Below are 26,733 nucleotides of genomic sequence, written 5' to 3'. Positions count from 1 at the left end.
GTTAGCTTTTTATCAAGTTAATTTTCTTCTGGATTGCCAAGTTATATTGTCTCTCCCTCTGGTTAGGTGAGCAACAGGGCCAGTGTGCGGCAAGAGGTAGAGCCATCTTGTTGTGGCTGGGGAAGGGAAAGAAAATAGGGCCTTTCTATTTCAGTAGTGGACAGTCATTAGATTGGTTTGGTTATAAAGTCTAGGTATGTTGTGAGGCTGTGGTTTAAACAATTTAAACCAATCTAGAGTAATTCTTTTCAGTTCCACCCTCAGTGGCATTTGCTCCATTGTGCTTGTCCGACTCCGTAGTCACCGCGGTTGGGGAGCTGAGCTGCAGAAATTGTTTTACAGAAGGGTTAATTTTCTGCTGCCCAATTCTTTGAACTCGCTAAACTCATCAACTGTAGAGTCAGTTGAGTGCTGGTGTGATCCCATGGGAGGTATGGCCAGGGAAAAAGGGGGTCAGCGTACAACTTTGTCAACTTCGGTTGTTTTCACTGTCACATTAGTAAAATGTTTCAGCTACTTCTATAACCATATGAATTATATAGATGAGATAATTGACATACATAATGCTAACAAGGAGGAGATGTTACATGAGTTAGACAATGTTTCTTCAGTCCTGAGGAAGATTGAGCTACACTGAGAATAATCAGGAGTTTGTGAAAAATATGAATCAAGAAAAGAGAGAAAGGACCCTCTAATGAGTAGAAGGTACTTGACAGGGGCTTCTGGGAGTCGATATGGGATGTTGTTCTTGGTATGTTCCTGGCAATCATGTTCCCATGGTGATAGGAAAGCACTCAGTTATCTGCCTCTTGTGCTGGACTTGTATTGGACAGATGGAAATCAAAATACAGATCTTATACTTCTTGCATAATTACCATTTGCATCTCACTGCTGTGAGATGTAACTGAGGCCAAAAGATTAACAGGATCAGGAAAGAAAAGGGATTATTCATTTACAGTACATTATGTTAGGTTAAATGAAAGCTTTGTAAAGCCTTTGTAAAGAATTGAGAAACCATTATACAACAGGGAACAAATAAAGTGCTAACCAGAGGGGATTAGGAAGAAACTTCTCTGATAAGTAGGCTATTCCATGGGTGTCCACTGTGAGGTTTCTTGTGCGTAGTATTAATCGTAGTCAGGCAAGTTTTAGGTTAGGTGATTCATCTCTTCACAACAATTCTTATGACCTCTTAAACAGATGCTATCTGTTGATTTGAATAGAAGTGTGTAGATGGAAAGGCTGTTTAGGGAAGCAAAGCTTAAATTTAGTTATGCACAAGATCTCTTCCCAGCAGAGAGAACCTCTGGGGAAAGGATAGGTCTACTGTAATCAAAGTGGAACCAGAAACCGGACAAAGAAATAGCAAAGACAATTATTTGCATCGGGGTTATATGATGAAAATTGTAAGTGAGGAGGAGCTTTTGTAATGTGAAACCTGTGCTAGGGAGGTCAATGGTATTAACATTACCAATTAGAGAGTTTTAACAACTGAAATAGTGGGTGCATGATTTAGAACTGAACATATATCTGATTTCAAGTGTGATAATACAATACAAATCTATTAGTAAAAATTGGTATTAAAACCAAAAACGGTGAGCTCAGCAGCAATAAAAGGGACTTTTAATATGATATGTATGTTTCTGTAATAAGGCAAGAGAAAAACCTAAGAAATTAATAATTAATGTGACTGTTAATTTAATAGACAAGCCAATGATTCATTGCACAGGTAGGATAGATTAGCTGTAAGCTGAAGTAATGCTGTAAGATTCCCAAGTTGCACAGTGATGTAAAATTTGAAAGAGAAATTACAAGGAATGCTGCTTGAAGGGGCTTCCTGATCTTGGAGTCTACCTGTTGACTATTACAGCCAAATAATCTCTGAGAGAACAGAGCTCGGAGAAATGCACAAATACAGATGGCTGATATTTTAAAATTATATAAAAATGAGGAAAATCAAAGAATAAACTCAGTGGTTAAGACTCATTTAAATTGTACCTCTGCTACCTGCTTTCCATCAACAAAAGCTGCTTGACAGACAAGTAACTGCCCATAGTCTGCTATTTAAAATGATACTAGAGATTTAAAAAAGAAAAAAAAAGTTTATTGAAAAATAAATATTAAATTCTTTACATGGCTTCCCCTGCCGCTCCCTGTCCCATCTTTCCCCACCCCACCCCCCACCCCCACCGCATGAGGCAAAGAGGAGTCCAACTGGGGGTCTGGTCTTCAGTAGGTTTCTTCTGGCTTGGGAGACCGGGAGTCCCAGCTACAGCTTCGTCAGTTTGCTCACTGTACTCTCCTTCTGAAATAGCAGTCCGTGTTTTCTCTCCAAGATGGTTATGTCCTGGTTAGCAAGTAATGACAACAGGCAGTAGTGTGGTTTGGGAAGCATTGTCCGATGTAGTCATGTGAAATTACAGTATCTACCTTTCTTAAGCTATTGAAATACAAGTATACAAGGAATTGTTTGGAACAATACCCTAATCTATTTTTCCTCCTGGTATTTAGCAAGCTGATAAAGCTCAAGCAATGTCAATAATGCTTCCACTGCAAAATTTACATACAACACTTAGTATATGATTATGATTGTATGATAAATGATGAATATTTATGCAGATAGGATTTTGAGGCAAAGTGAACTACCATAGCAGTTTGCTGTCAAAAGAAGCAGCACCTCTTCCCGTGCTCCACAACCAACCCCTGCTTCTCTCTTAGCAAGTTCTTGTGCTAGTTAAACACCTCCGCAGCCTGATAAAGCAGTGTCCAAAAAACCCACCAAACCCAAAAAGGAGGAAAGAGTGAGATTTCCCTCCCCCCTCTTTAGTGGGAGCCAGATGATAGATTGACTGACCAGCCCACGGAGCAGTAGTCCACAGGCACTTTTTGCAACATGGGCGGGTGAGAGTCTATGTTCTGACATGGATCACTAAGTTTTCACGCTTAAACCTGTTTTGAGAGATCCCCCACCCCTAAGCTTACCGATTTGAGCTGGTATGACTGACAATTACCTTGTTTGCTCATCAGGAAAAGGTCATACGTGTTCTTATCTCCGTAGCATCAGAGTCACAAGTAAGAATGCAGTCTTTGAACTTGGTTGGATACTTAACCTGCTATTGAGTGGCCTTAAGTGTTTCCTAAAAATGCAGAGAAAGTGCCTTTCACAAAGTAAATGGGAATGGGGAGGGAGAGGAATGCTTGAGATTGTATGAGTTGGATTTCTAAAATCTGCGGGATGAGGCAGCTTCCATTTAGTCATTTACAATGACTGGAAAGGAATTTCTCAAATTTGTTGATGTTGTGTATTTGTTGATGTCAGTAAATATTATGTGGCCAAGGAAGCTGCAGACAGGGGGTGCAAAAGTGAGCAAGTCAATAATGTGACAAAATGGGGCAGGTTTATTTCAAAAGCGCGAGGCCAGTTGCACTTACTTGAGTGACTAGATAATTTTATTTGCTGATAGACAATTTTTGGTCAACAAAAATAATCTAATGTCAATTTATACAATTTTCTAGTGTAGGAGAGAAAGTTTTTTCAGATGAATTTGCTGTAAGCTTTTTCAGTTCTAGTTAAGATTAAAGCTTTGTTTTGTAATCGTATTGATAAAATGCACTCTTTTATAATGTATCTGATTTAGAATGGCTTACTTCATTGATTACCAAATTAAAGTGATACAAAATCAATAGTAACACGTACTAAAAGGATTAAAGACAGGAGAACTGAAAAATCTCAATATAGTTGTTAATGGAAAGTCAAAATCTACTAGCTATGTCTTTTTCTTCATCAAGTACTCTATCTGCCAGTGATCAAGAAGAAATATGGAAACTATGTTGGTAAAGTTTTCAGAGGACAGAAAGACTGGTGGAGTTGCAACTATCAGGTCAGTTACTACAAAAGGTTCTAAGATTCACCAGTTTTTCTGGGAAATGAACCATGTATTTTAATTTAGCCAAACACAGTGTCTGCTAAACATCTAGCAGAAGAGATGTAGATTCCACTTTTGGAAGGGAAGCCTGTGCTCTGAAACACATGGTCTCTCAAAATGAATTGAATTGTGATAAATTACAATCTGGAAATGGCTTTTGGAGTGAGTACCTATGATAACAACTACAATACTTGAATTATAGATACAATTGAGAGTAACCTTATGGTGCTACTAGGAAGTTTGTAACATCAGAAGAGTTGCTAACAAAACCAAAGATGTTTCTGAGAAGACTTGTGATGGATTCAGAGTGTGAAAAGCCTGACAAACTGAATTTAAAATTCAGAATCTTTGGTTAGACCAATTTGGACCAAGCGAACAGTGACTTGCTCACAGTACGTAAGGGTACTTCTAAGGAAGTCTCTTTAACCAGCCAAAGGTGTATACCAAGGTCCAGTTTCTGGAAACTGCTCCTAGGTGATTTCAGTCTTAAACCATGCCTTATACTTATAAAAAAGGGACTTCAAGTTAACAGCTAAAGCAAAGAAAATGGTAAAGCTCCATCTCTTGGAGTGTGTTAATCGAAATACAGTGTTCTTAATCTAATCCATTACCTGGAAGTTGATGCCTAAATTACACAGGAGAGCTTAGTGGTCTCTTGTTATTACAAAAACACTATGCTCATCTCCAAGTCTCTTTAGAAGTCAAAACCTTCAGTCCTCACTGTTACCTTCTCCTTCACCCCCCATTTAAGTTGTTTATAAGCAAGTAACGTGTGTAGGGTTAGTGCTGATCTGGCCAAATGACATTCTAATTACATATGGGCAATTTCATTGTAAGTTTGTCCTCAGCATGCCTCAACTGTCGTGAATAGGAACCACAGCAGAGATAAGAGCTGTAGGGGACAGAATCGATATGTGCTTAAATCTTCTTTATTTTTGAGATGTACAAAACCTGCCTTTTTGTTGGTATAAAAGATACAAGTGAGTGAGAGAGTGTGTGTGTGCACGCGCATGCATATTTGCATTTGGAGTGTCTCCTCCTTAACGCCTGACATTAATTATTTATTTGTTATACCAGTATTAGCTGCTACTACACTTGAAATTCTTTCAAAATGACATGTTCACTTCCAATGTAAAATCTCTTCATTTTCAGCTTCTCAAATTCCAGACTCTGCCATCTGTATGTCCATTTCTTTCTCTAAATTGTGTAAACCTATTGCTTGCAATACAGACTGAGAGCATTTGGGTTTTAATTCTTTGGCTTTTGTAACGTATGATGGACTGTTAATGTTAATATGGTGTGGTTCTTAAAGTGCATATTATGTCAGGCCTATAGGGGAATACTAATTTTTTTTCCCCTTCTTCTAATGAATTGTGATTTTTTTATTTTCCAATTGAGTGGGCTTACAGTCATCATTTTTAACACTAAATGGCATGTTTCACTTGCTCAGTGGTTGTACCCTGTTAAAGCTTTGTGTGTTCCCCTGGTCATTTTAATGCCACCAGCTCAGCTGTTTCTTTGAAGTGCTGCTGATTAGTCTGAAAAGAAATTTGGAAGGGAATGCAGAAAGGGTAGAGGAGAAAACTAAAACTACTTAAGCAAATGAGCAGCTTTCAAGTTAGTGATGGATTAAGGATAGTTACCACAGGTGGGGTAATGGATAAAGCTCACAGGTGTACAATGTCTTATATGTGTTGATGGATGAATAAAATTTATAGCTAACTTCCAATATGCACATTAAACTCCTGTTTGCTTATATTTCCCCTTTCATACATACATGTATAGTCTTATGTAAGACAGCTAGCGTAATGGTGGGCTCTTGCATAATTAGAAGCTGACAGTTCCTAGGCAAGCTTGCCTTGCCCTCCTTGAAAAACAGGGATCACTTACAGAGAAATGGTTAAGCCAGGTACAAAGACGGGCATTTCATAAAGTCAGCACAAACGTAACTGACTGATACTGAGTCTATTTCTTATCAACTGCCTGCTCTTTTGAAACAGATAAGCATCATGTTGTTATTTTTGTTTAGCCAGATTTCATAGGAAAGAGAGGTTTGTGCTGTTTCTGTCTGACTCTTCCTTTTCCCTCTCCCTCATAAACAGCTGGCCAATTTTAACCAAATTGAACAAATGTTGATAATTCAATGATACTAAGCTCCTGTAGTTTTCCTGAAAGTGATGAATAAGTTAGAGATAAGATCCTGACTTTATGTGCAGTAGTATAGGCACTCTTAACGCTCCATGTATAAGATCTTTCATGTTACGGTTGTCATGGAATATTGACTATATTTTCATGCTCAACAAGTAGGGCAAAAAGCAAACCAAACGCTAGGACTTACCAGGAAAAGAACAGAGTGCAAAGCAATATGAGAAAAAATAGCATTGTGCCACAATCCATTACTATTTCTTTCTCCTGAGTACCGTACGGTGCAGCTCTTCTCCCCTTACATGAAAAAGATGTAGAAAAGCAGCGTTAGGAATCATTGAACGGAGGCCATTCACACTTTTCATGTACAACTGTGTAGACTAGAGTTTATCATCCTAGAAAAGAGCTAAGGGGGGATGTGACAGAAGTCAGTTAAGTGTCATGGTGGGGTGAATAGAGGCTTACAGTTCACTGTCCCTTTTTGTGCAAGAACTAGGGGAAATGAAATAATGTTACAGAAGAAGATAGATTCAAAACAAACTGAAAAAAGAATGTTCTTCAATGTGTACTTAAGCTGTGGGACTCCTTGCTGCAGGCTGGCTCCGAAAAGTTTACAGGGTCTCAAAGGGATGTTGACGTGGATTCATAGGGGAGAAAAATCCATTGAGGGTTGCTTAGTGTTTATAAACACCCTCTGCCCCAAAAAAGACTTTGAGTTGTAATTTGTGGGAGGAAGAAAATTTGTGGGGAAGTGCCTTATGTACTTTCTGTGTTCTCTTACCTAAGCGTCAGCTTTTGGTTCCTGCATCACGGCTAGCCATAGGATATTAGCTGGGATACGCAGGCCCTTTTCCCTAAGCCTGTAGGGCTGTTCTTACTTGAAAGCAGGTTCTGAGAAGGAGAGATGTCCTGTTTGTGGCCATGCTAAAAGAAAAGCAGAGGAAGCATAGTCCTTATCTGTATTGGTTATCTGGGCAGTTGATCAACAAGTAAGTGCCTATGGCCAGTCAGCACACCAAATTAGCTCCAGTACCAAATTAGCCAGCAGATACGGAAGGGGACACAGTGAGAAGTCTGAAGTGAAGCATAAAGGAGAGGAGTTGTGGGCTTGGATGTAGGCAAAAGCAGTGAGCTACGTGTGCAGGACACAGTAAGGAGTGGAATGAATAGAAGGTGGGATACATGTTTGTAGGTAAGGAGCAAAGGATAGGATTTGTACGTGATGATCTTTTGTTTGTCAATTGCAGGTGAACTTTAGGTTTTTAGAATGAGACTTAGAAAGCAGATACAGAAACAGTGCAAGTAAAACTGGAAATACTGCAAGGCACTTATCAGAGAGGTACTGTCTTGTGGAAGTCTTATAGTTTGACCAGAAGGATTCGTATTTGGGTTTCTAACTTCTCTCTTTCAGCTGTTCATTCTTGATTGCAATTTTCAGGACAGGTATTTTCTAAATGGTGTAGTGTTTCTTAAATTTCAGTACCTTGCAGCAGAAGAGAGAAGCCATTCCCTTTGCAGACATCACCTCCTGCGAATAAGATACTCACTTTACGTGCTGAGCAGTTGCTGAACCAGAAGCATATTCAGAATTTTATTTTCCTGTATTAATCAAGGAAAAATGGATGTGCTTTTTAGTAGATGTTTCTGTTACAAGATGCCGTAATTGCTGTTTCACTCACTGAGTGTTTAAACTCTGTAGCCAATATGAAGCAGATACAACCTCTTTCTCATGGCCAGCTGTGCAAGTTGCTATGGGAACTCGGTGGGGACTATCTGCAGATTACTGCTCTGGGGACCACACCTGGCTTATTTGCATTCAATTTAAGTTGGGGAAAATTCAAAAGAAGAAAAGAGGAGTTTAGGCTAGCTGGTAGGCAGGCAAAAAGGGCTTGTCATTTTGATACTGTCACATTGGATGGAAAAGCTGCTCTTATTCGTGGTTCTTGCAGACTCATGCAGGGTTCTGAATTTTGTAGCCTTTTCTTGTGCCTTTTGCCAGTGCTGTGAGGCTTGTTGAAAATGTAATTGCCTCTAACTTAGTTAAATCCCTGAAAGTTTGTTAACTTTCTCTGCATTTTTAATGAGTAATCTCTCTGTGATGGGGAGGGATTTTGAAGGCAGTATGGAATATGGGCCATTGTTTTAAAGTGGCATGTTAGTTCAACTCAGTGAAATATTAAAATGTCACTGAGTTGCTGGAGAGCTTAGCTTGATTTTTTTTTTTTTTTCTGAATACCGAATTGCTGCTCTTTTGGTGATGACTGTGACTTCCTAAGAAGGCTGTGGAATAATTTTTCATTCAAGTCAGCAGCAGTGGTCAGCTGGCAACTCTCAGGATGTTTGTGGCTGGATTTTTGTGGATGATGGTGTCCAGACACCTAAGCGCTGCGCTGCTTTCTTGCTTGTTCGTTCTCACTACATCAACTTGCCTTTTGACCAAGACTGGACAAAAGTGATTAAAACAGCACTGTATGCTGACTTGCTCTTTGTGCTGTTTCCTCCACTGCGTTGAAAAACTGCCTTGGTACCTTTCTGCAGGAATGTCTTACAGGAACATGTAAACTGTTTTCAGAACAGGAGGCTTAGAAGCTTTGAGAAATCTGAGATTACCCCAGTACTTTTTATATGTATTTATATATAGAGTATATATAATATACTATATAATATAGTATATATGTTTTATATAAAACACATAAAATATGTGTACATATATATAAAGTATATATGTTTATAGATAAAACACAGTTTGTTGTGTACATACTATATATAAATATTTATATATAATAAAAATAATTCTGAGGGTTAATGGGTGGTTGTCTACCTGTAACCATTTTCAGTTCTGATCTGTTGTAAAGTCCCCAGTCTTGTCCCCCTTGAAGATTCAAGTTTTCAGCCTGTAGTGATGCTGTAGACCAGCATGTGGGCTTTTTCTGTACATGCATCAGACATTTATTAGGTGTACTTTTTGTTTAATTGCTATAGTTTGGTCTACTGTGATATTATAGGGTTATTAGCAGTTATCTTTAAATTCTTCTGTGAACAATTCTTTGGATTTGGGAGTTAGGACTCTAAGCCAGGTCTACGCTAAAACATTTACTGGTATAATTGTAGCTGTTATTCTGCTGTTGCTTCTGTTAGTTTCTCGTCAATACGCCCCATTTTCTTTACTTTCGAAACCTTGTAGTTCTAATGCCTTCTTCAACACATCTGATGAAAATAAGTGATTATATAGTTAAGTCTTACAGTGTGGGAATCACAATTCCGTTTTTTGAGCATGGGAATGGTGTGTGTGTGAGGACACCAGAAATCAAAAAGAGTATTCTCAAGAGTGGAATTGGAAGGGTATGTGCATATGTAAGTATACTTATTGATACAAGTTGTCAACAGTAGGGCTGAGAGTCAGTGTCTCAAAACAAGTAATTGTTGTGAGATGTTAATTTCTTCAATTTGTCACCTAAGTTGTGTGATAGAGTTCATGAGATGAACATATAACATACAAGTAGACTTAAGCTGTAGGCAATAAAAGTTTTCAGGTAATACTGCTGCTGAAACAGTTTGCCCAGTTGTTTGTTTTTGACAGGGTAAACATTTATCCCCTTGGATTAAGAAACAGAGTTGGGTTACTATTTTCTCCAAGTGGGTTGGAGTAGTTTTAAAACAGATCAGTTGTCTTTCTTGTGTAGTTCAGTCTGTGGCAGCACCAGAGAGGAGGCAGCATAGCAGTGGGGATGAGTGGGACTGCAGCTACTGGCACTACTGCTGGCTTTTTGCTGACTCGGCATTCATGGCCCATGGCCATAGTACTGATGGGCATTTATTTAGGGTCCTAAATTAAATGTCCTGTTTTTAGTTTTTGGTTTCTCTGTGAAAACGGTGGGATATGCATGTACGAAACTTGTGTTTTATTGAGGAATTGGCAACTAAGAATTAAACGTATCCTGGGTATCACTTTTTAAAATTTTTTCTTAAGCCTTTTGACCTAATTTTTTCAGTTGACTTCTTTTACCCTGTAATTTGCAACTAGATCATGAATTTATTTTGAATGGATTCTGTATCTGTCAGCCTACAACCTAACACTTCCAATTAAAATACGTTTCAGAAAGTGGGGCAGTGCGGAAAAGTTTACCTCTGCTCCAGTTTGTAGGAGAAATAAACAAGACGTTCCTGTCTTCAGTGGTGTGTGTCCATGGGCTTGCAAAAAAAATGTGCATGTCTTTCCAGCAAATCCTCTGCAAACATAGGCACAGGTGGTAGTCATACTGCATGCACTTCAGCATTGCTGCTGGTAAACCTGTTCTTGTGGTTATTTCTTGGAAAAGCTAATCAATGCCTTTTCAGCTTTAGCACAGCATAGCTGCTAAAATGGGCAAAACTGTGCTTGTGAACATTTCCTGGAAAAGCTCGTGTAGTAATACTTTATATGTGTAGTTGTGCTGTGGTTTTCACTTTCTACTGTTCCTAAATTATCATAAATTAAAGACCCAGGTGCCCGGGAACTTTGTATTTTTATTTTTTCTCACTGATAGCAAATGCAGTCTTATGTTAGCTCTGACCATCTGAAATGATAGATACGTGGATAGGTGTGCCAATGGATGGAATCAGTGTCTGCAGTGTGAATAACTCCATTTCTTTCTTCAGATCTTGCATCTGGCAATTTTTTGTTCAATTTGTAACATACAAAGCTTGTCTGGAATTTGGCCTCTTCCTCTTTGAGATCAAATAATTTAAGCTTCAGAAAGAAGCATTCTTATGACATATCTTGTGGTTCCTACAGGTGTTAACAGTGTCTGGATCAGTGTGCTGAGGGCATTAAAGCAATATCCTCCTGCAGATTTGAGATAATTATTAAGGAAGAGAGAGCAAAAGCACTTTCTGCAAAGGATGGTGATAACAGCAGTTCAACTTCAGTTCATACCATGAACTGTAGAGGGTTTTGCATGTGCTTTTTTTCTATTGATTTGTTTGTCAAACACTCTAATGCTAGCGAGAGCTGAATACTCTCTGCTGTTGGTCTTGGTATATCCTGTTGGCTCCAGCAGAAATCATAACAAACTTAAACCTGTGACTTTGATTTATGTATTTTGAGAATGACCTGTAGGGTATATAATGACAAATGGCATGGAGCATCTGGGATTTGAATTGAACTGAATTGTATGGTTAAGTCATATACTGAATTAGTCTGTTCTTTTTAGAGCCCCCATTCATCAGGCTAGACTAGTAATTACTGCTTTGACAAAGTGGAGAACAGAAAAACAGTGTGTTTGCATAGGGCATTATATTTTGATTTAGAGGTAAGTTTAAAAATAATGTTTTTAAACTCTGAGGGCCTGTCCCTGTTATGTGGGTGGACATGGGGAGACAAACGTAATGCTTTTCGATTTGCACATGTGGTGATGTTTTCAAAATGTAATAGGTCATATAAGTGGTCATATAGGTAACAAATATTGCCGTTCCGTATTTGAGCTTGGAATAAGTAGCCTTCATATGTTGTCAGATCAATCGTGTTGTTATTTATATATTGGAGAGTATTTATGTTACTCAAATACTTGTTTTTTTTTTTTTTTTAATGTCTATTTTAATAGCAGTTTGAAACTAGCAATATTTATGCCATCTTCAGAGCTTGGGTTTTTGGTAGTATGAACTGCATTTACCTCTTCCATTCAAACGTCTGCACAATTTCAGTAGCCACTGCATGTGTGTTCCCATAAATGTCATCCCAGCACACGTTAGGTCCAGTGGATACATGAGCATGGGCTGACATTCCCTGCCAGGGGAAGTTTGGGGTCACCCCACTCCTCAAGGTGACTGGCACCTGGCGGTACTCCAGGTTCTCCAACTGCCCCAAGCTGCAGCATCCCATAAAAGCTTGCTTTCAAGTTTGTGAGTTTTTCTTTGTTGTGGGTTTTTTTGGTTGGTTTGATTCAGTACTGCTATTACATAGACCTGTGCCCTTAGATTGCGTCCTTTTTTTCTTATTCTGATAAATTTTGAAGTTTTACTGATTTCTCCAGCCCTCCCTTTGTGTTTTGTTCACGTAACTTCACATCAGTCTTCATTTCAGTCTTTCTCTACTTTGTGTCCTGGAGTACTTTTTTGAAAAGCAATGTGAGGCATGCAAGTCTTGTAAAAGTAATAAAATATAAGAGGTGTTTACTAATAGAATAATACACATCTGCTCCAGGTGTGAAGTATTTCAGATTTGACAAACCAGTAATTTTAAAGGAAGGTGAGCCCCACATATATGTAGGTACAAACTCAAACAGGTGTCTTCCTTAAAATAGTAATGTTTTAAAATTTGTGTGTGTGTTTTTAAAAAAATCCTGCTTAAGATTGTATACATACTTTTGATGTGCAAGTTTCCTACAGCAATGAATATGTAATGATATAGAACCATACCTCAAGTGTGGTGGAATCAAAGCACGATTTGCTCATTTTCTATGCTAACTTCTAGTTGAGTTGAAAGGAGGTGAATGCCCTCCTGCAAATACTAAAAAGTGCTACTGTGCAACAGCTCTATGGCAGCTGCAACACGCTAGTTAAAAAACACAGATTTGTTTTCAAATGTGTGACACTTTGGTTTGTTTTTATGAATTAAATTCCTGGAGTCAGTACTTATGATGTAGTGTTTGGTGCATGTAAATAAATAAATAAATAAATAAAAGGTCTCAAGCCATTATAAAATAGTGATGAAAACCTTGAAAACGTAATATGAGTGAAACATGAGTGCTTAAAACAGGAGATGTAAAGACCTAGTGTTTGCTACTGTTCAAAATATTGCATGATTTCAAGTAAATGTTACGACTGTCTCATCATCAAAGTTGTGGTTTTGAACAACAAGGGTTGACTGCACTGGATTTATATCCTTTGCTTTTGAAAAGAAAACACTCAACAGAATGAAAGAAAAACTTTTATGTAAACATAATATGCATCCTTTCTTATGTACTATGGCTTGTAGGCAGTAAGGTGAGGGCAAAGCTAACTGTTCAGATGATGTACCAGACTGACAGAATTAGCAATGAGTTTCAAATAAGGCTCAGTTTGCTTGTGAAAGCTATAATGCTGTAATTTTTTAATAAGGGTATTTATTTTCTTTTCTGTCCTCCCCTGCCACTCCACCCCCCTTTTTTTTCCCCTCCCTCCTCGTATGGTGGTACTCTACTGTGAGTTTGTCATGACCACGTTTTCTTACTATAAAAAAATGACTTGAACCATGATAGTTCCTACCTTCTGTGGACAAAAATAAGTGAGACTTAAAAAAACAAACCCACAAACAAACCCCCTTATATTAATGTGTCAGGCGCTTATGAGTATCTGCTGTCCTGCTCTGATAAGATGAATTAGCATTCCTGCTTAGCTGTCTGCATACTTAATTTTCTTCAAGAAAGGTACACGAAATAGTTTTGAAAGACATTCTGTGCGGTGGAAAGTTTGAAAGGATAGTTATGATTTGAGTTTGTGAGAGAAAAGTAAAATTAGATGTAGACTCAAATTCCAATTCATAGCAATTGTGTAATGACCGGTAATTCTAAACTAGGCCAATTTTATTTGACTTTTCCAGACAACTTCTCTTTGGCTTTCAGAGCAAACTTGGCAATTTTCAGATAAAATCAATTTTGTAAGGCAAAGTCAAAGGTGGTGGCTAAAATTAGAGCTTAGTTTGCAACCCTATGAACAGGCTGCTGTCTGTCTGTCCGTAATTACTTTAAGAGGATTTTGCCAACCTTAATAACAGTTTCTTTTCTTGAAGTGTGTGATTTTTATAGTTTTTTTTATAGCACGTTAGAGTTCTGTTTGATGAAATTCTTATTAGGTTTCAGTTAGTTTGTGGAATGGAGACTTGGAAATGTGTTAAAATGTAGTAGCTCTGTGTAATGTCAGTTTAGGGTTAGCTGTATCTGCTATGGTCTTGTCTTGTATGGCATACAGAAAGCAGCCTTATTCCAAGTGTTGCCAGTGTTCACTGATGTTGTGCTTAGTCATGCACTATTTTCAAAGTTTTGGTGACCAATCTTCTTCAGTGGTTCTTCAATAATACTAGACACTGATAAACTAATGAAGGCAATATGCTAATATGTTACAATTAATACCATATTTCCTTTCTTTGTATCATTCTAAGTACACCTTTCAAAAGGGAAGTAATGAGCTTTTGGGCTTACTGGATAGTCTTGCCATGTTGTGTCAGAAAGCATGCTCACAAAGTTTACAAAGCTTGTCACAGAGCTGGCTAGGGGCAAAAATTTCCTAGCTGTCATTGAGGGCATGTAGTAAATGATGTTTTTCTAATATATGGAAACATATCTATATAAAAATCAAGATTTCTCCCCCCCCCCCCAGTTTTGAATAGAATACTGGAATACTGTTGATAATAACTTTACCCTTTATCCCTTGAATTTTGCCTCATTTGTATTGTTTAAAAAAAAGAAAAAGAGAGTCCAAGTGACCATCTGAAGATAAGGGGTTAAACATCCTTTCCCCTTAGTTTGTAACTTTAAATATCTATAACATTTACAATAGGTGACATTGAGGAATAATTTTGTGGAGTTTACAGTCAGTCAATTTGGCATAATAAATGGGAAGAAAAAACACAGGAGGAGAAATAAAAGAGGGGATGCAAAACAAGGTCTAACCAAGAATTATATAACCTGCAAGGGGAAAATGAGGTTCCTTTTCCAAAAAGTAAAGTATTAAAGTATCAAGTGTAATAATGAGAACTGAATAAATAAAGTGACATATTGGTGGGATAAAGAGCAAAACAAAAGCATTCATTTTACAGGGGAAGGTATGGAAGATATGTAAAGAGTGGAAAGAAGAAGAGGCAGGGTAGAAAGTGTCTCCTGAAGCCTTAGCTGCAGACTCTGAAGTGTTTGACTGAAGAACATCTTCCTTTGTCATACCTGGCTCCGTGTTAGTGGCTTGGTTCCTTTGGTTTTAAGGAAAAGTATGAATAGAATTGTGTGGGAAAAATCATCAATGTAAGAATTGTAGAATTGGGTTATGAGGAGGGTAACAGTTTTTGAGATGTCTGTAGTTGTGTGGGATGTAGAGAGGTTTTTGCACTGATGCTCACAAGGTGCGCAACTTTGTTTTCTTAGAGGTGCCTTTGGAGGCAAAATGAAACTTTGTGTGCAAAGCCCAGAGTGGTATTTTGGTTAAACGTGACTACAGAAGTATGACTTTGGTTCAGGGTGTTAAGTAACTTTGAACTTAAAAATCAAGAAAGAAAAGAATGGCCAGTGATGTGGCAGAACCTAAACAGAAAGTTAAACTAGCATATTCCACCATTGGTTTTGAACCAGGGTGATATGCACTGTTCCTCCCCAAACCTTTTCCTACTTGTGTCTTCAGGCATCATTCGAAAGCCTACAGGATAAATAGTTGCAGTAGTGTGGCATAAATGAAACAATAGGGTTTTTCTTTGCTGAAAATTAAGAACTTACATAAAAGGGAAGACAATAAAATTGTCAAAGAATGAAATGGTCACTGAAGAATGGTATTCCCCTCCCCCCCTTCTCAATTGTTAGTCAGTGTATAAGGTTTTATTTCAATTAGCAGGTTAGTGAAAGTTACAGTTCAAATGAACATTGGGGGGGAGGTGGTGTTTGTAAGGCAGATTGGTTGGCACAGTTGGGAATGGGAAGAAAACTTCTGCCTTGTCCTTGTTAGCTGTCAGTGCAATGTTGATAGCATGGACGATGAGTAGCGCTGTGGTACCACCAGCACACTGCTTCAGGTACATCCTTCCCTGGCCTTTATTTGCTGTTTGCTTGTTCTGTTGTTTGATGCAAGTCATCCATCACTACACACGTGCCTGCTTTTAACGGTCACTTCCTGCGGTCATGTGCTTTTGATGCTGCACCTGTGTTCAACCAGCTCAACACAGACTCTCATTTGAAAAGGATCCCAAAGATAACACTGCTGTTGTCTTACTACACTACTGGCTGCCTCAGCTCAGCCACTACTTAAAACTGCACTTGCTTTGTGAAGTGCTTGGCTTATTATACCATTTGTGTCCAGACTCTTCTGATGAAGCAAACGGATTATCTCCCAGTGCACTCCAAAAGCATGTATGGAAGAGTGAAGTTTACTGAAGGTCTGCGAACCATGGAGATGTGCCTCAAAGGTCTCAATGGGACACGTGAATGAGTAGAAAACCAAGTTGGAAACAAGGTATTAGGAAAACCTATTCAGTACATGCAGTTGTTTGCCTGCATTTGGGAGCACCTTCCCTTCTTGCAATCTTTTTCAAGTGTAGATCATTCATGTTAAATATATAGCAGGGAACATCTTGTGTTAAGTAGAGATATGAACCTGAATAGAAGTAGTAGTCAAGCGTGGAAATAAATTCCAGTCAGTACTGGATGATTGAGAAGTCCCTTTTCTCTTGCTCCCTCTTGTTTGGAGAGGCAGTACTTGAATTCACTTCAGAAATGAGGAGAAGAAAAGTACAGCTAGCTTTTTTTAAATAAAAAAGAAAAAAAAAGGCAACTTGCTCTTTAAATTAGCATTAAGATCTGGAAGTGGGTGGCTCAACCCTGTAGTTACCTGCATCATCCCTTTATCTTTTCCTGATCAGAATATTGAACATTAAATGTTGTGATGTCCACATTACACTTGAATTTTTGTATAAATGTTCTTGCTGTTTAGGACACTAGTATTTGAGTGCTAAACAAATATTTCAGATGGTTTAATCTAGCTTCATAGTTCATCAGTACTCTTAGTTCTATGGGCCACTTTTGGAAAAGAAGATTGATTCCTTCACAGACCAAAGCCTCTTTCCAGCTCTCCAGTCCTTCAGTTACTCTGCGGTCATACCAGCAAGTCTCTTCTGGTTATCATTGGGTGGTTCAAAGATGCAACCTGGGTGTAAAGTGCCCCTTTTGAAAACCGTAGGTCTGCAGTAAGCTTTGTTTAGCTATATTGTGTACACTTCTGGAAGGGATTAGTAATAGATTTTTGTTTTTTTCTTGGAAGTCATTGGAAAGCAAAAGGCTAAATCTATTTGGATTTCACTCGGGATAGATTAGTGGTTGTCAAATGTTACACAATACTTGACATATCCACTGCTGTTAAGTTGGCCGTGGCAAAGGGATTACCCGATAATGAATCACCAAGCTCTTTAGCCATTTAAAGGAAATCGTGCCTCTTCCTTTCCCTGGTGGTACTCTCTTTCCATCCCAGGACCTTCTTGTGACAGTTTGCGTTCGGATGTGGAAAACGCCACGCAGATGTGCAAGCACCGGACAGCTTTGTGTTCAGCTTCTACCTTGCTAATTGTTTTCGTGGGATTATTTGGATTGTGTAGAAAGCTTTTTCCAAATCCCCTTTATTACTGAAGTTATTGTTGCCAGCAGGAATAAGATTAAAGGTGCTTAAGTCTGTAGAGTTGTTTCTAATTTGTACGTGTCATTTCAGTGGCATTTGAACAGAACTCTGTCTCTTCCCCTCCCTGCTCCCCTGTGGTACTGTGCTTGAGTTAGGGCTGAGAAGCCAAGCTATTGGAAGAAAATTCATTTTGTTCCCTAATTATTATGCTGGCACTCGGGAGATAATTTTTCCCTTCATGCACTGCCAATTAATATGCAAATGAGCTGATAAATATTTATACCGTGATTTAAATTATGCAGGGAGCGCTTTCAGTGTACTCTGCAAATGAATTGTTCATGGACTTCAAAGTGCTGGCTGCTGTGCTAACGAGGGGAGATTTGCATAAGGCCCTAATCAGGCGCATACTGATTAAGCTTCATTATGGAAACTGCCAGCTGCAATCTTTGTTTCTATTTTATTACAAAAAGGGGAACTTTTCACGCTTCAGTCGCCTTGACAATGTCAGACACAGCTAGTAGGAGAGACTAAAACTCCACAGAGCAACTGAAGTTTCCCTGTTCAGTTGAAGATTGCTATGGTGTAACCGAAGTTGTATTTCTTCCCCCTTCTCCCCACTCCCTTTCGTGTTTGTTCGAGAGCAGTAGTGTAGATTTGATAGAAATTGCCATTCTCCCTTTCCTTGGACTATCTGAACCTGTAGAGGATACCACAGCAATGCTGGACTGCAGTGACTACGTTCTAGGTGGGTACCAGCTCAGCTCTTTCTTATGAGCGTTTAATATGGAAATAGAGGCTGTGAGGTTGACTATGCATAGAGGCTTAATCACATATGCAGAGGCTCGAGAAGATGTTTGTAAGGCTGAAGCTCACCAGTGAATCGGCAGCAAGTAGGTGCCTGGTAGATAAATAGATCTGTACCAGGGAAATACATGGTTTATTTTTTTTTCTTCTTCTTTCCCTTACTCCAGGAGAATTCGTTTCCTCTGCACTGGAGAGATTTGCTGCTGGGCTTGGATGATATTAATACAGATCTTCTGCTTTTAGGATTTCAATCTGAGAAGCATTTAGTTTCTAACAAACACTGGACTTGACTTGCATATACGTGTGTTATGAATTTTAAAGCATTAAAATAGATGAGAGACAGTCCCAGTCTCAAAGAATTTAGTAGCTGTATTCAGCCATTCCCCAACAGAATGTATATTATGTCTGTGTATTTTTAATGAAATAGCAAGGTTTTTCATGCGTAATAGAAAATAAGGTGGAGTGCACAGTGGTTGCCATTGATAGTGTTGCAAGCTGTGCCTAAGGTTACTGGGGTAATATATTTCCTGCATTGAGATTCCATCAGGACTGCAGAACAGACATGCCATAATTTCTTCATATCTTTTAAAGTTATTTACATTAATGGACCATCCCAATTTTACAGTAGGTTTTATTTATGTTCAAGGGTCTTTCCCCAAAGCTCAGTGTATAGATTTTTTTTTTTCTTATTCTTTTGATTCCATTATATAAGTTCGTGTAAGAACTATTATGTCAAAGTAAGAGAATATATTTTTGGATGGTGAATTTTAAAGCAGACATCTGAATACTTGTTTCTGAATATGAAGTGTTTTTTTAAAATTTAATTTCTAGAGAATTCTTGGCATGTTTTCACTCACATTCAACTTTGGTTTTGCCATATGCATGGATGAATCATTTTTGCTGGTGCTGATGGGAGTATTAGGCAGTTTCACTTTAACAGGTGAAAGGAAATATTTAATGATATATTCCATGTTAAGATTTACTGTGTTTTACTAGCTATGTACAGTCCCTAATACTCCAGGTTGGTCCAGTGTCTGCTGCATCTTTCTGAATACCTTTTGAAATGTTACTTGAGGGTGTGTGAAAGCCTGGCACAGCACTGCCTTGCGACACCCTCAGCCCTTCTAGCGGAGCAGCAGTACTGAATGTATTCGCTCCTGAGAGTCTGATTTCAATCATGCACCTGCTGCTTTCGATCCTTCCTTCTGTGGAGTTTGTTTTTAGATAATGTTGGCAGAAGTTGTAGCCAAGGGCCTTTATTTAAACCCAGAGTAAGATCTAAAGGAAAAAGAAAAGGTGAGGGCATTATGGTTTGGGTTTTTTCAGCCCACTTCATTTGTTTATTCTTTTAACTTTAAAGCAGAAATTGTATGAGCATGAATAAACCAAACGATCTTTTTATTTGACGTATAATGAATCCGTGGGTTTAGTATCCTGCGGATATATGTCTGTTTTGCTGGTAGCAGTTTTGTGCTTCAGATGCATGTCATACCATTTGCAATGGAAATAGTGGCATTGTTCTTGATGCTTTACATGCAGAAGGTCCCCAGATTGAACAAGAAATAGCTGGTGAAATAATGGATGCTATCCTTCGTTTGAACCTGAGCAGTACCAGAAAGATGGTTCTTCATCCAAATTGCTGGTTTTTTGCAATTGCAGTGTTTGAGGTCTTTGTTAGGGATGAATCTTTACAATAACAGTCTTCATTTAGACATGCTTTTGGTAGTTGAGTAAACTTTATGTGTGTGTCTATTACTAGGAAGCACTGAAAACCTTTTTTGAAAGGATTTATTTTGCAGCATAGCCTGAAAGGAAAACGTGTCTTGGTTGCTTTATGAAAAGAGTGATACATAATACACAAGGTACAGTGATAACCTTGTCCTGAACGAACTTGCTGGTCTTGCAGGAAGGTTTGTTGTATAAGCCGCCTCATACAGAGGGAGCGGTCACTACATTGCTTGCAGTTCTGTGCACAGGACAGTTGTGCATCCCCCTCCAGGTTTAGTTTGTTTGTTCTACCATTAGTATCCTGCAGGGTGGCTCTCATACTTCAGTTTCTGCAACAAACTAGCACAGGAGGCCCTGTGTTGTTTTTCTTGCAAGAGCTTTCTGAAGTGGTTCAGCGAATGGATCCCATGTTACTGAGAGATGATCTTCTCAGCCAGTGCACTTCCCTTCTGTGGTCAGTGCGATCATGAGTTCAGGCTGTCCTTGTGCTCTGGGCTTAAAAAATACATCCTATGTCCAATAGCCCTATGAGTTAGCCTAGTTTCCACAACCAAAGAGGACTTCTAAGCCCTCTTCACTTATTTTCCTGTTGGTTGAGGACACTTCATGTTTGTGTCCAAAGCAAAGTCTCCCATTCAGTGTTCTCTGAACCTAAAGTAATTTCAGTAGCCATCTGTGTGTCAAGCAATGAAATAACGCTCTTTATCAGATGAATGTTGCCTATAATCACTTTAAATAAATGTGCTGTTGCCACAACAGTAAACTCAATTTAAGGTACATGCAACTTCTAGATAGAAACATACTTTGTATTTGTTTTACACACAGATCTATCAGCAGGGAGGGGCACATCAACAATGAACACTTCTGTGCAGTCAGTGGAACCCATGTTCTGTTTCTAGAGTGTGGATCATACTATCCAAATGTGGAAAATGACAAAATAAGGAGCCGGGAAGCAATAGCTTCTGTATCTGCAGATACAGTGAGCAGAGCTCTGTCTTTCAAGACTATGAACTCGTAGCTTGAATCTCCTAAGCAGAGTTTGTGAAAAATGGGGGCAAAATTTACAGCCTTTTGCTGAAGTGTGGGCCAGTAGCACTCAGCTGGAAAGTTTCTCCTCACTCACACCCCCTTTGAAAAACCAGTTTAACACGTCTGCCTTTGTACTAAGAGTAACATGGATGGTTCAGATCTCTTTTACACATGGCTGACGTTTGAAACATTTAAGCATAGGCATAGGGACTCTCTGAGAAGAGTTGGGGCTCTGGAGAGGTTGAGTTAACTTGTCAAGGGAAGATTCCTGTTTGTTACAGTCCTCTGGGTTTTCTAGGCCCTACTGGGTTCAACTGCAGCAGTTGTTTATGTGGAAAATTACATGTGTTTTAAAAATATTTACGTGTCTTAAATTGTGTTTCCTAACTGCTTATTGGAGTCTTTCCAAGGTTGATGTCTCTTATCTTTTTTTTTTTCACACATGCTGCATTTCTAACTAGTTCCGTCCTCTTCCCACCCCACACTCCCAGCCAGGCTTCATCATGACTCCTGTTTTCATTCAGGCCCTGTCCACGTGCCTCATTCCTCCTGGCTTGTGCTTGTGTTCCTCTGCTGCTGTCACCCCTGATTCTGATAGCCTGAGGGTGGCTGTGAGACTGGTCTCTCTGGGCAGTAGTAGCTGATAATACACAGCAATAGTCCGGCTTCTCATTTCCAACTTTCATAGGCTGCCAAGCAGTGAAGTGTCTGAGCATTCTTGGAAGTATCTGGGGGAAAGATGCAGCAGTTAATGCTGTTACTGTATTCTTCTTCAGCCCACTGGTATTTTGGAAATCACTGCTTTGATGAAAGTACATGACAGAGATAACCTTTTAAGCACCTAGCAAGAGAATATGCTGGAGTAAAGGGTTTGTTCTGAGCTCATTGAACTTGCATTTAACTGGTTATGGGAATGGAAAAGTGTGCTTAAGGATTTGCTTACGTTTCGTTTTATGAACTGGTCTGTCTTGAGATTCTTTTTGTAATTTTGGTTTGTGATAATGTGGCACACTGAGGTCGGTAGCAAGGAATGAGGAGGCAATAAGCTGGAGAGCTGATGCTGTACACAGAACATCTGTATAGAGTCCTATATAAGGAAACTATATTCACTGTCATCTGGAGAAGCCCTCTGTGTTGCGCTACATTCAGCTGACAAACTTTGAAACCAAGAGCAGACTTTACAATACATTCATCCAGAGGGAAAAGGAAGAGGAATTATTTTGTATTTGTATGGTTTTGCATGAATATATAGGAAAGATAAAATAACTAAATACCATTGGCATTCCTGTAAAATAAAAACGTAGTATTAGAAAAATGGCATCTATTTAGTTATGATGACTGTATTTCCTTTCTCTTATGGGGGGTGGGAGGTAACAACATAAGATTAATGTAGGCCATGTTGGTCAGACTTTGGTTTTGAATCTTGATGTAGTCATCGTTTCCCTGCCAACCCCTTTTTGCTTCTATGACTTTCATTGCACTGAAAATTAAGTTCCTACCTATCTTTGCCCTTCAGCATGCTGTCTTTTATTCCCTTAACACCATGTTTTTACGTATGGGGATAATGACATACAAAATTTTGAAACAATATTGATCTGGAGGATTCAGTATTATGTTCTGCTTCAGATCATTTTTGTGTTATGATCTGAATTAAAGTACATATCAAATTCCTGGTGTTCCATACTTCCCTTGGACAAGAAAGTATGCATAGATTTGAGTTGTGGTGGGTTCTTTTTTGGTGTATTAGTTTATCTTTATTTCTGTTTTAATGCAGACTCAAGAATGAACAATCCGTCAGAACCCAGTAAACCATCAATGGAGAGTGGGGATGGGAACACAGGTAAGAAATGATGGATTGGTGCACAGATATTTTCTGGTGGAATTGTATGGATATTGAAAGTAAAATTTCTTTACCGGTTTATGGGAATTAAAAAATCAAAACAAAATAATCTCCCCACACCTACTGTTTTTAGAGACTTGGGAGCACTTTTGTCTTGTCATTAAGCCTACTGTATGCAGGGCATTATTCACACCTACTGTATCAGAGCACTACCCACACTTCGTATATAAGATTCCCCTTCCCCACTTCCTTTATCTGTAATGTTTCTGATGTTATGGAAGGTCTGGTGGCACTAGCTGTCCATAAGTAGTCTCATTTTTTCCTAGCAGAATATACCTTCAGCACCTTAACTTTGTCATTATTTTTTGGGTTGAAATTTTCCCTGGCAGATGTGGGCCACTGGCTGATCTTCTTTTCATTTTAGATTTCATTCAAGCTCTCACAACAGTTCTCAAAAATAAGGGAAAGGGAAAAAGCGTCATTTCTCACCATTTAAAAAAAAAAAAAAATTAGCTGGCTTTTCTGTAGTTTCTTTGTGTGTTAGAACAGAACCTTGAAATATAGCCTTTGTTTCAGGACCAAGGTGGCACATCCACAGTGTGGCCAAGTTCTAAGCCATCAAAGAAGCTTATTAAGCCACTATAACTCAATCATGCTATCTCATGCTTTAATTCCTTTCTGGAGATAATTTAATGTTCATTTTGGAAGCAAGAGAAATGGCAATTCTGAATGGAAAGTAAATAGTTTAACTTAGAATCTTCTCTGAGCTCATAATAACGTTTGGGAAGAGAAAACTTTAATGAGAAGGAATTTGTTCTTGTTGCTTTGAGAGAAGTCTAGTTACCTTGTATGAGGAAAATCATTTTTCCTCCTCTTTGTTCAATAATAAGAGTTTTATTTTAAACTCTGGAGTTGTGATGAAATTAACAATTATTTTCATTTTATGCTGCTGTCTCCTCATTCTTTGTGCAAGGCTTTAATACAGCTAAGAGTGACTGAATGTTCCTGATACTGATCCAAGAGGCTGGATGTTTTCTGCCAATGCATGGGGTCAGTCAAAAGGAATTCTACTCACTTATTATTAGTGCGTGTTTCGTTACTAGCATCTCAGTTTTTATAATTTCCGTTGTATTTGTAATAGGAGAGGTACCTCTTTTTAGGTACAAAAAATTATTTACTAAGTATTTAATACTGGTTTAGGATGATATAAAACATTATTTCAAAAAGCATGTGGGCTCTAAACATTTCATAATCATAAACAGCATCAAGAGAACAATGGTTTTAAATATTCCCTATAGAATCCTTGTAGTTGGAGAGTGTGTGTAAACTGAGAAAATTCAGACTTCCTGCTCTGTATGACCACAGTTCCCTGCATATGCTTAAGGAAGCACGTTGGGAATGTACTTTTTGAAGAAAGCATATGCTTCAGGATGAAGCAGAGCCCTGGTTCATGATGCTTCATCCATGTGAAGGTGGTGGTTATGGTATAAAGAAATAGATGGATTGTAAAGCTGCTTGGAGGTGCTTTCATCACAGTAGAGGATACAATATCTATTTTTTTTATACTCTAGTACTAAGATTAGTTATCACAAAAGTTTGACTCTTACTGGTGTTTGGACCTTTTGCAAACATTGCTTCTGTACTTTAAATGTTTCCAGTCATTCCTTACAGTTTTGTTTCCTGACTTTTTAAATCATGCAAACTAAAATAATCTAGAATTTTTGAGGACCCTTTGTTCTGCAGTCATTGTTTTGTTTTTAAATATAGTGCTCGTAAACCACTGGAGGTAGGAATTAATGGCATTAGTGACGTTCTTTGGGGGCTCAAGCATCAGTTGTGTTAGTCAACTGGCAGATGTTAAACCCTGAAAGGAATACTCATGGAATGTAATTTTAGGCTTCTGATTGGGGTACTTAGATTATGGTTCTGGGCTCTGTGCACACTTGGTGAAAAGATGTCAGCTTTCAGCTTGGATGCTAAGGAGCTGGAAGGGCCAGTGATTGTCTGGGGAGCATGGGCTCTGAAGCAAAATGATTGAAGATGATTTTTATAAACACTCAAGAGTTCTTATTTTTTTAACTTTCTATAACTGTCAATTTTCCAGTCACATTTGTAAATCACTTGAGTTTGCTGTGTAAGCACTACTAGTCTGTCTTTTGAACCTCAGTGGATGTTTGGGTCATTCCTGTTTTAAACTGTAGTAAGCTGAAGCAACTTGAAAATGTTAAGAGAAACCACTGTAGGGCATGGAATTTACATTTGGCAAAGCTAGTGTTCTCAGGGAAGAAAATACAGTCGCTACTGGTAAAGATGACAACATCAGTAGTTCTCTGATCTAACAGCTAAGTTTCATGGAACTTAACAAATTAGGCTTTTGTATTTCTAACTCTGACTAGTTAGGGAACATAGTAAAGTCCCCTGAACACATTGGTCACAATAAAATGCCTGAAACAGATTTTAACTTTAAAATTTTTGTGCTAACTGGACTCCACTTTTAAGCATATGAAAAAGCAACCAATCTTTCAGATGAATTAAAAACAACAAAAAAAAAGTGTTTGAGTACAAGAGCTGTTGGATGGCTGTTTTCACAAGAGCACGAATTGATCAACTGGTTGTCAGTATTGCAGACTTACACAAATCTTTTCCAGCCTTCAGTTGTGGGTGGGCAGTCTACTTAGTATCTACTGGAAAAAAGAGAGAGAAGCAAGAAGTGTTTTACAGTAAACAGATAGCCCTTTTGGTTTCCCTTTTATAGGCTGCAGCATAATAAAATTTTCCAAAACAACATCAACCTTTTTTTTCCCCATTTTTTTAATGAATATTCTTTTTTAAAAGTTGTGTGAATGCAGTACTATGAAAGCCAAGGTTATAATGCTTATGGAAACTGTAGTATTATGACATGTGCTGACAGAGCAGCAAAATAATAGTTTCTGTAAGGATAGTATTTGGAAGAATTCTAGGGATTCATGTTTGCATTGCTTCATTTCCAGAGACTGATTTTCTAGTTTCCATAGGAAGAAAGTCTGTAGGAGAGTGGGCGAGAGACCATGAAATATTCTTTAACTGGTAACATTCTGGGCAAATATCAATGTTAAACTTCTTATTAGTAATGTGGACAAGGAATCAACAATTTCTGAGTATTGGGGATCTCTCTCTCTCTCTCTCTCTCTCTCTCAATGCACATATGCAGAGAGAGAGATGGAGAAATGTACTGCTGATGCTGGAAGATGTCTCCCAGAGCACAGTGCAGATGCCCACTCAAGTTGGTTTTGAAATCTTCCTTCTTCTTGTTTGCCTTCTCTTTCAGAGTCCTTTCTTGCACCTTACTCCAAATCTTCCCAGACCTGTAGTTCCTCACTCCTCTTCCTTTCTTACGCAGTTTGTAAACTCAGACTAAAGTCTGATGATCATGATCTTGGATTTTGAGAGTATGTTTTTCCTCACTGCAGGTGCAGTGTTACCTTGCCTGCTCCATTTTGTCATGCCTTTATACCCTCTGCAGGTACAATTCCAAGACAGCATAAACAAATCCATGTTCAGGGTGTCCTGGTACTTAGTGTTCGGGTCCTTTTCTTGGGGTGGCACTGAGCCAGATGGTTCAAAGATTTGATTTGGCTGAAAATTAACTGCACTTAGTATTAGTCTTCATCCAAACCAATTCCGTGAAGTAGCTAACCACATGACTGAATTTATGCCAGATTTTAAATGTGCTTAAGTTGCATTGGACTTGGGCTATAAGGGTGAAATTTCATCCTACAGCTTGATTGATTCTTGACAACTTGCTGGGGGCAGGGGAGGCTCATTTCCCTACTACCACGTCTGACCTCCTCTGCTTTGCATTATCTGCTGCTTTCTGGGCCCTAAGGTAAGTTAATTCATCTCACATAACTGGCAGAAAACTAACTTGGCCAACAGAAAAAGGGAACAGTTCACATGGAT

The 26,733-nt window shown here is 38.6% G+C and overlaps 1 protein-coding gene across 3 annotated transcripts in view; it reads left to right on the top strand.

The window, feature by feature from the left end:
* The window catches only part of POU2F1 (POU class 2 homeobox 1), a gene marked incomplete at its 5' end in the record, with an annotated part of 113,518 nt that overhangs the window by 44,473 nt on the left and 42,312 nt on the right, over positions 1–26,733 (top strand). For 2 of the 3 annotated variants that reach the window (XM_082495876.1, XM_082495874.1), the window contains one exon: positions 22,729–22,794. In XM_082495876.1, the coding sequence (XP_082352002.1) occupies positions 22,729–22,794 (66 nt within the window). Of the gene's footprint in view, positions 1–18,110; positions 18,139–22,728; positions 22,795–26,733 lie in introns of those variants that run through there. The other variant, XM_082495875.1, reaches the window with a different exon arrangement.

This window comes from Vanellus vanellus, assembly GCF_965231255.1.
Source record: "Vanellus vanellus genome assembly, chromosome: 1".
Taxonomy (NCBI): domain Eukaryota; kingdom Metazoa; phylum Chordata; class Aves; order Charadriiformes; family Charadriidae; genus Vanellus; species Vanellus vanellus.
This window is presented reverse-complemented; position numbering and strand designations above follow the sequence as displayed.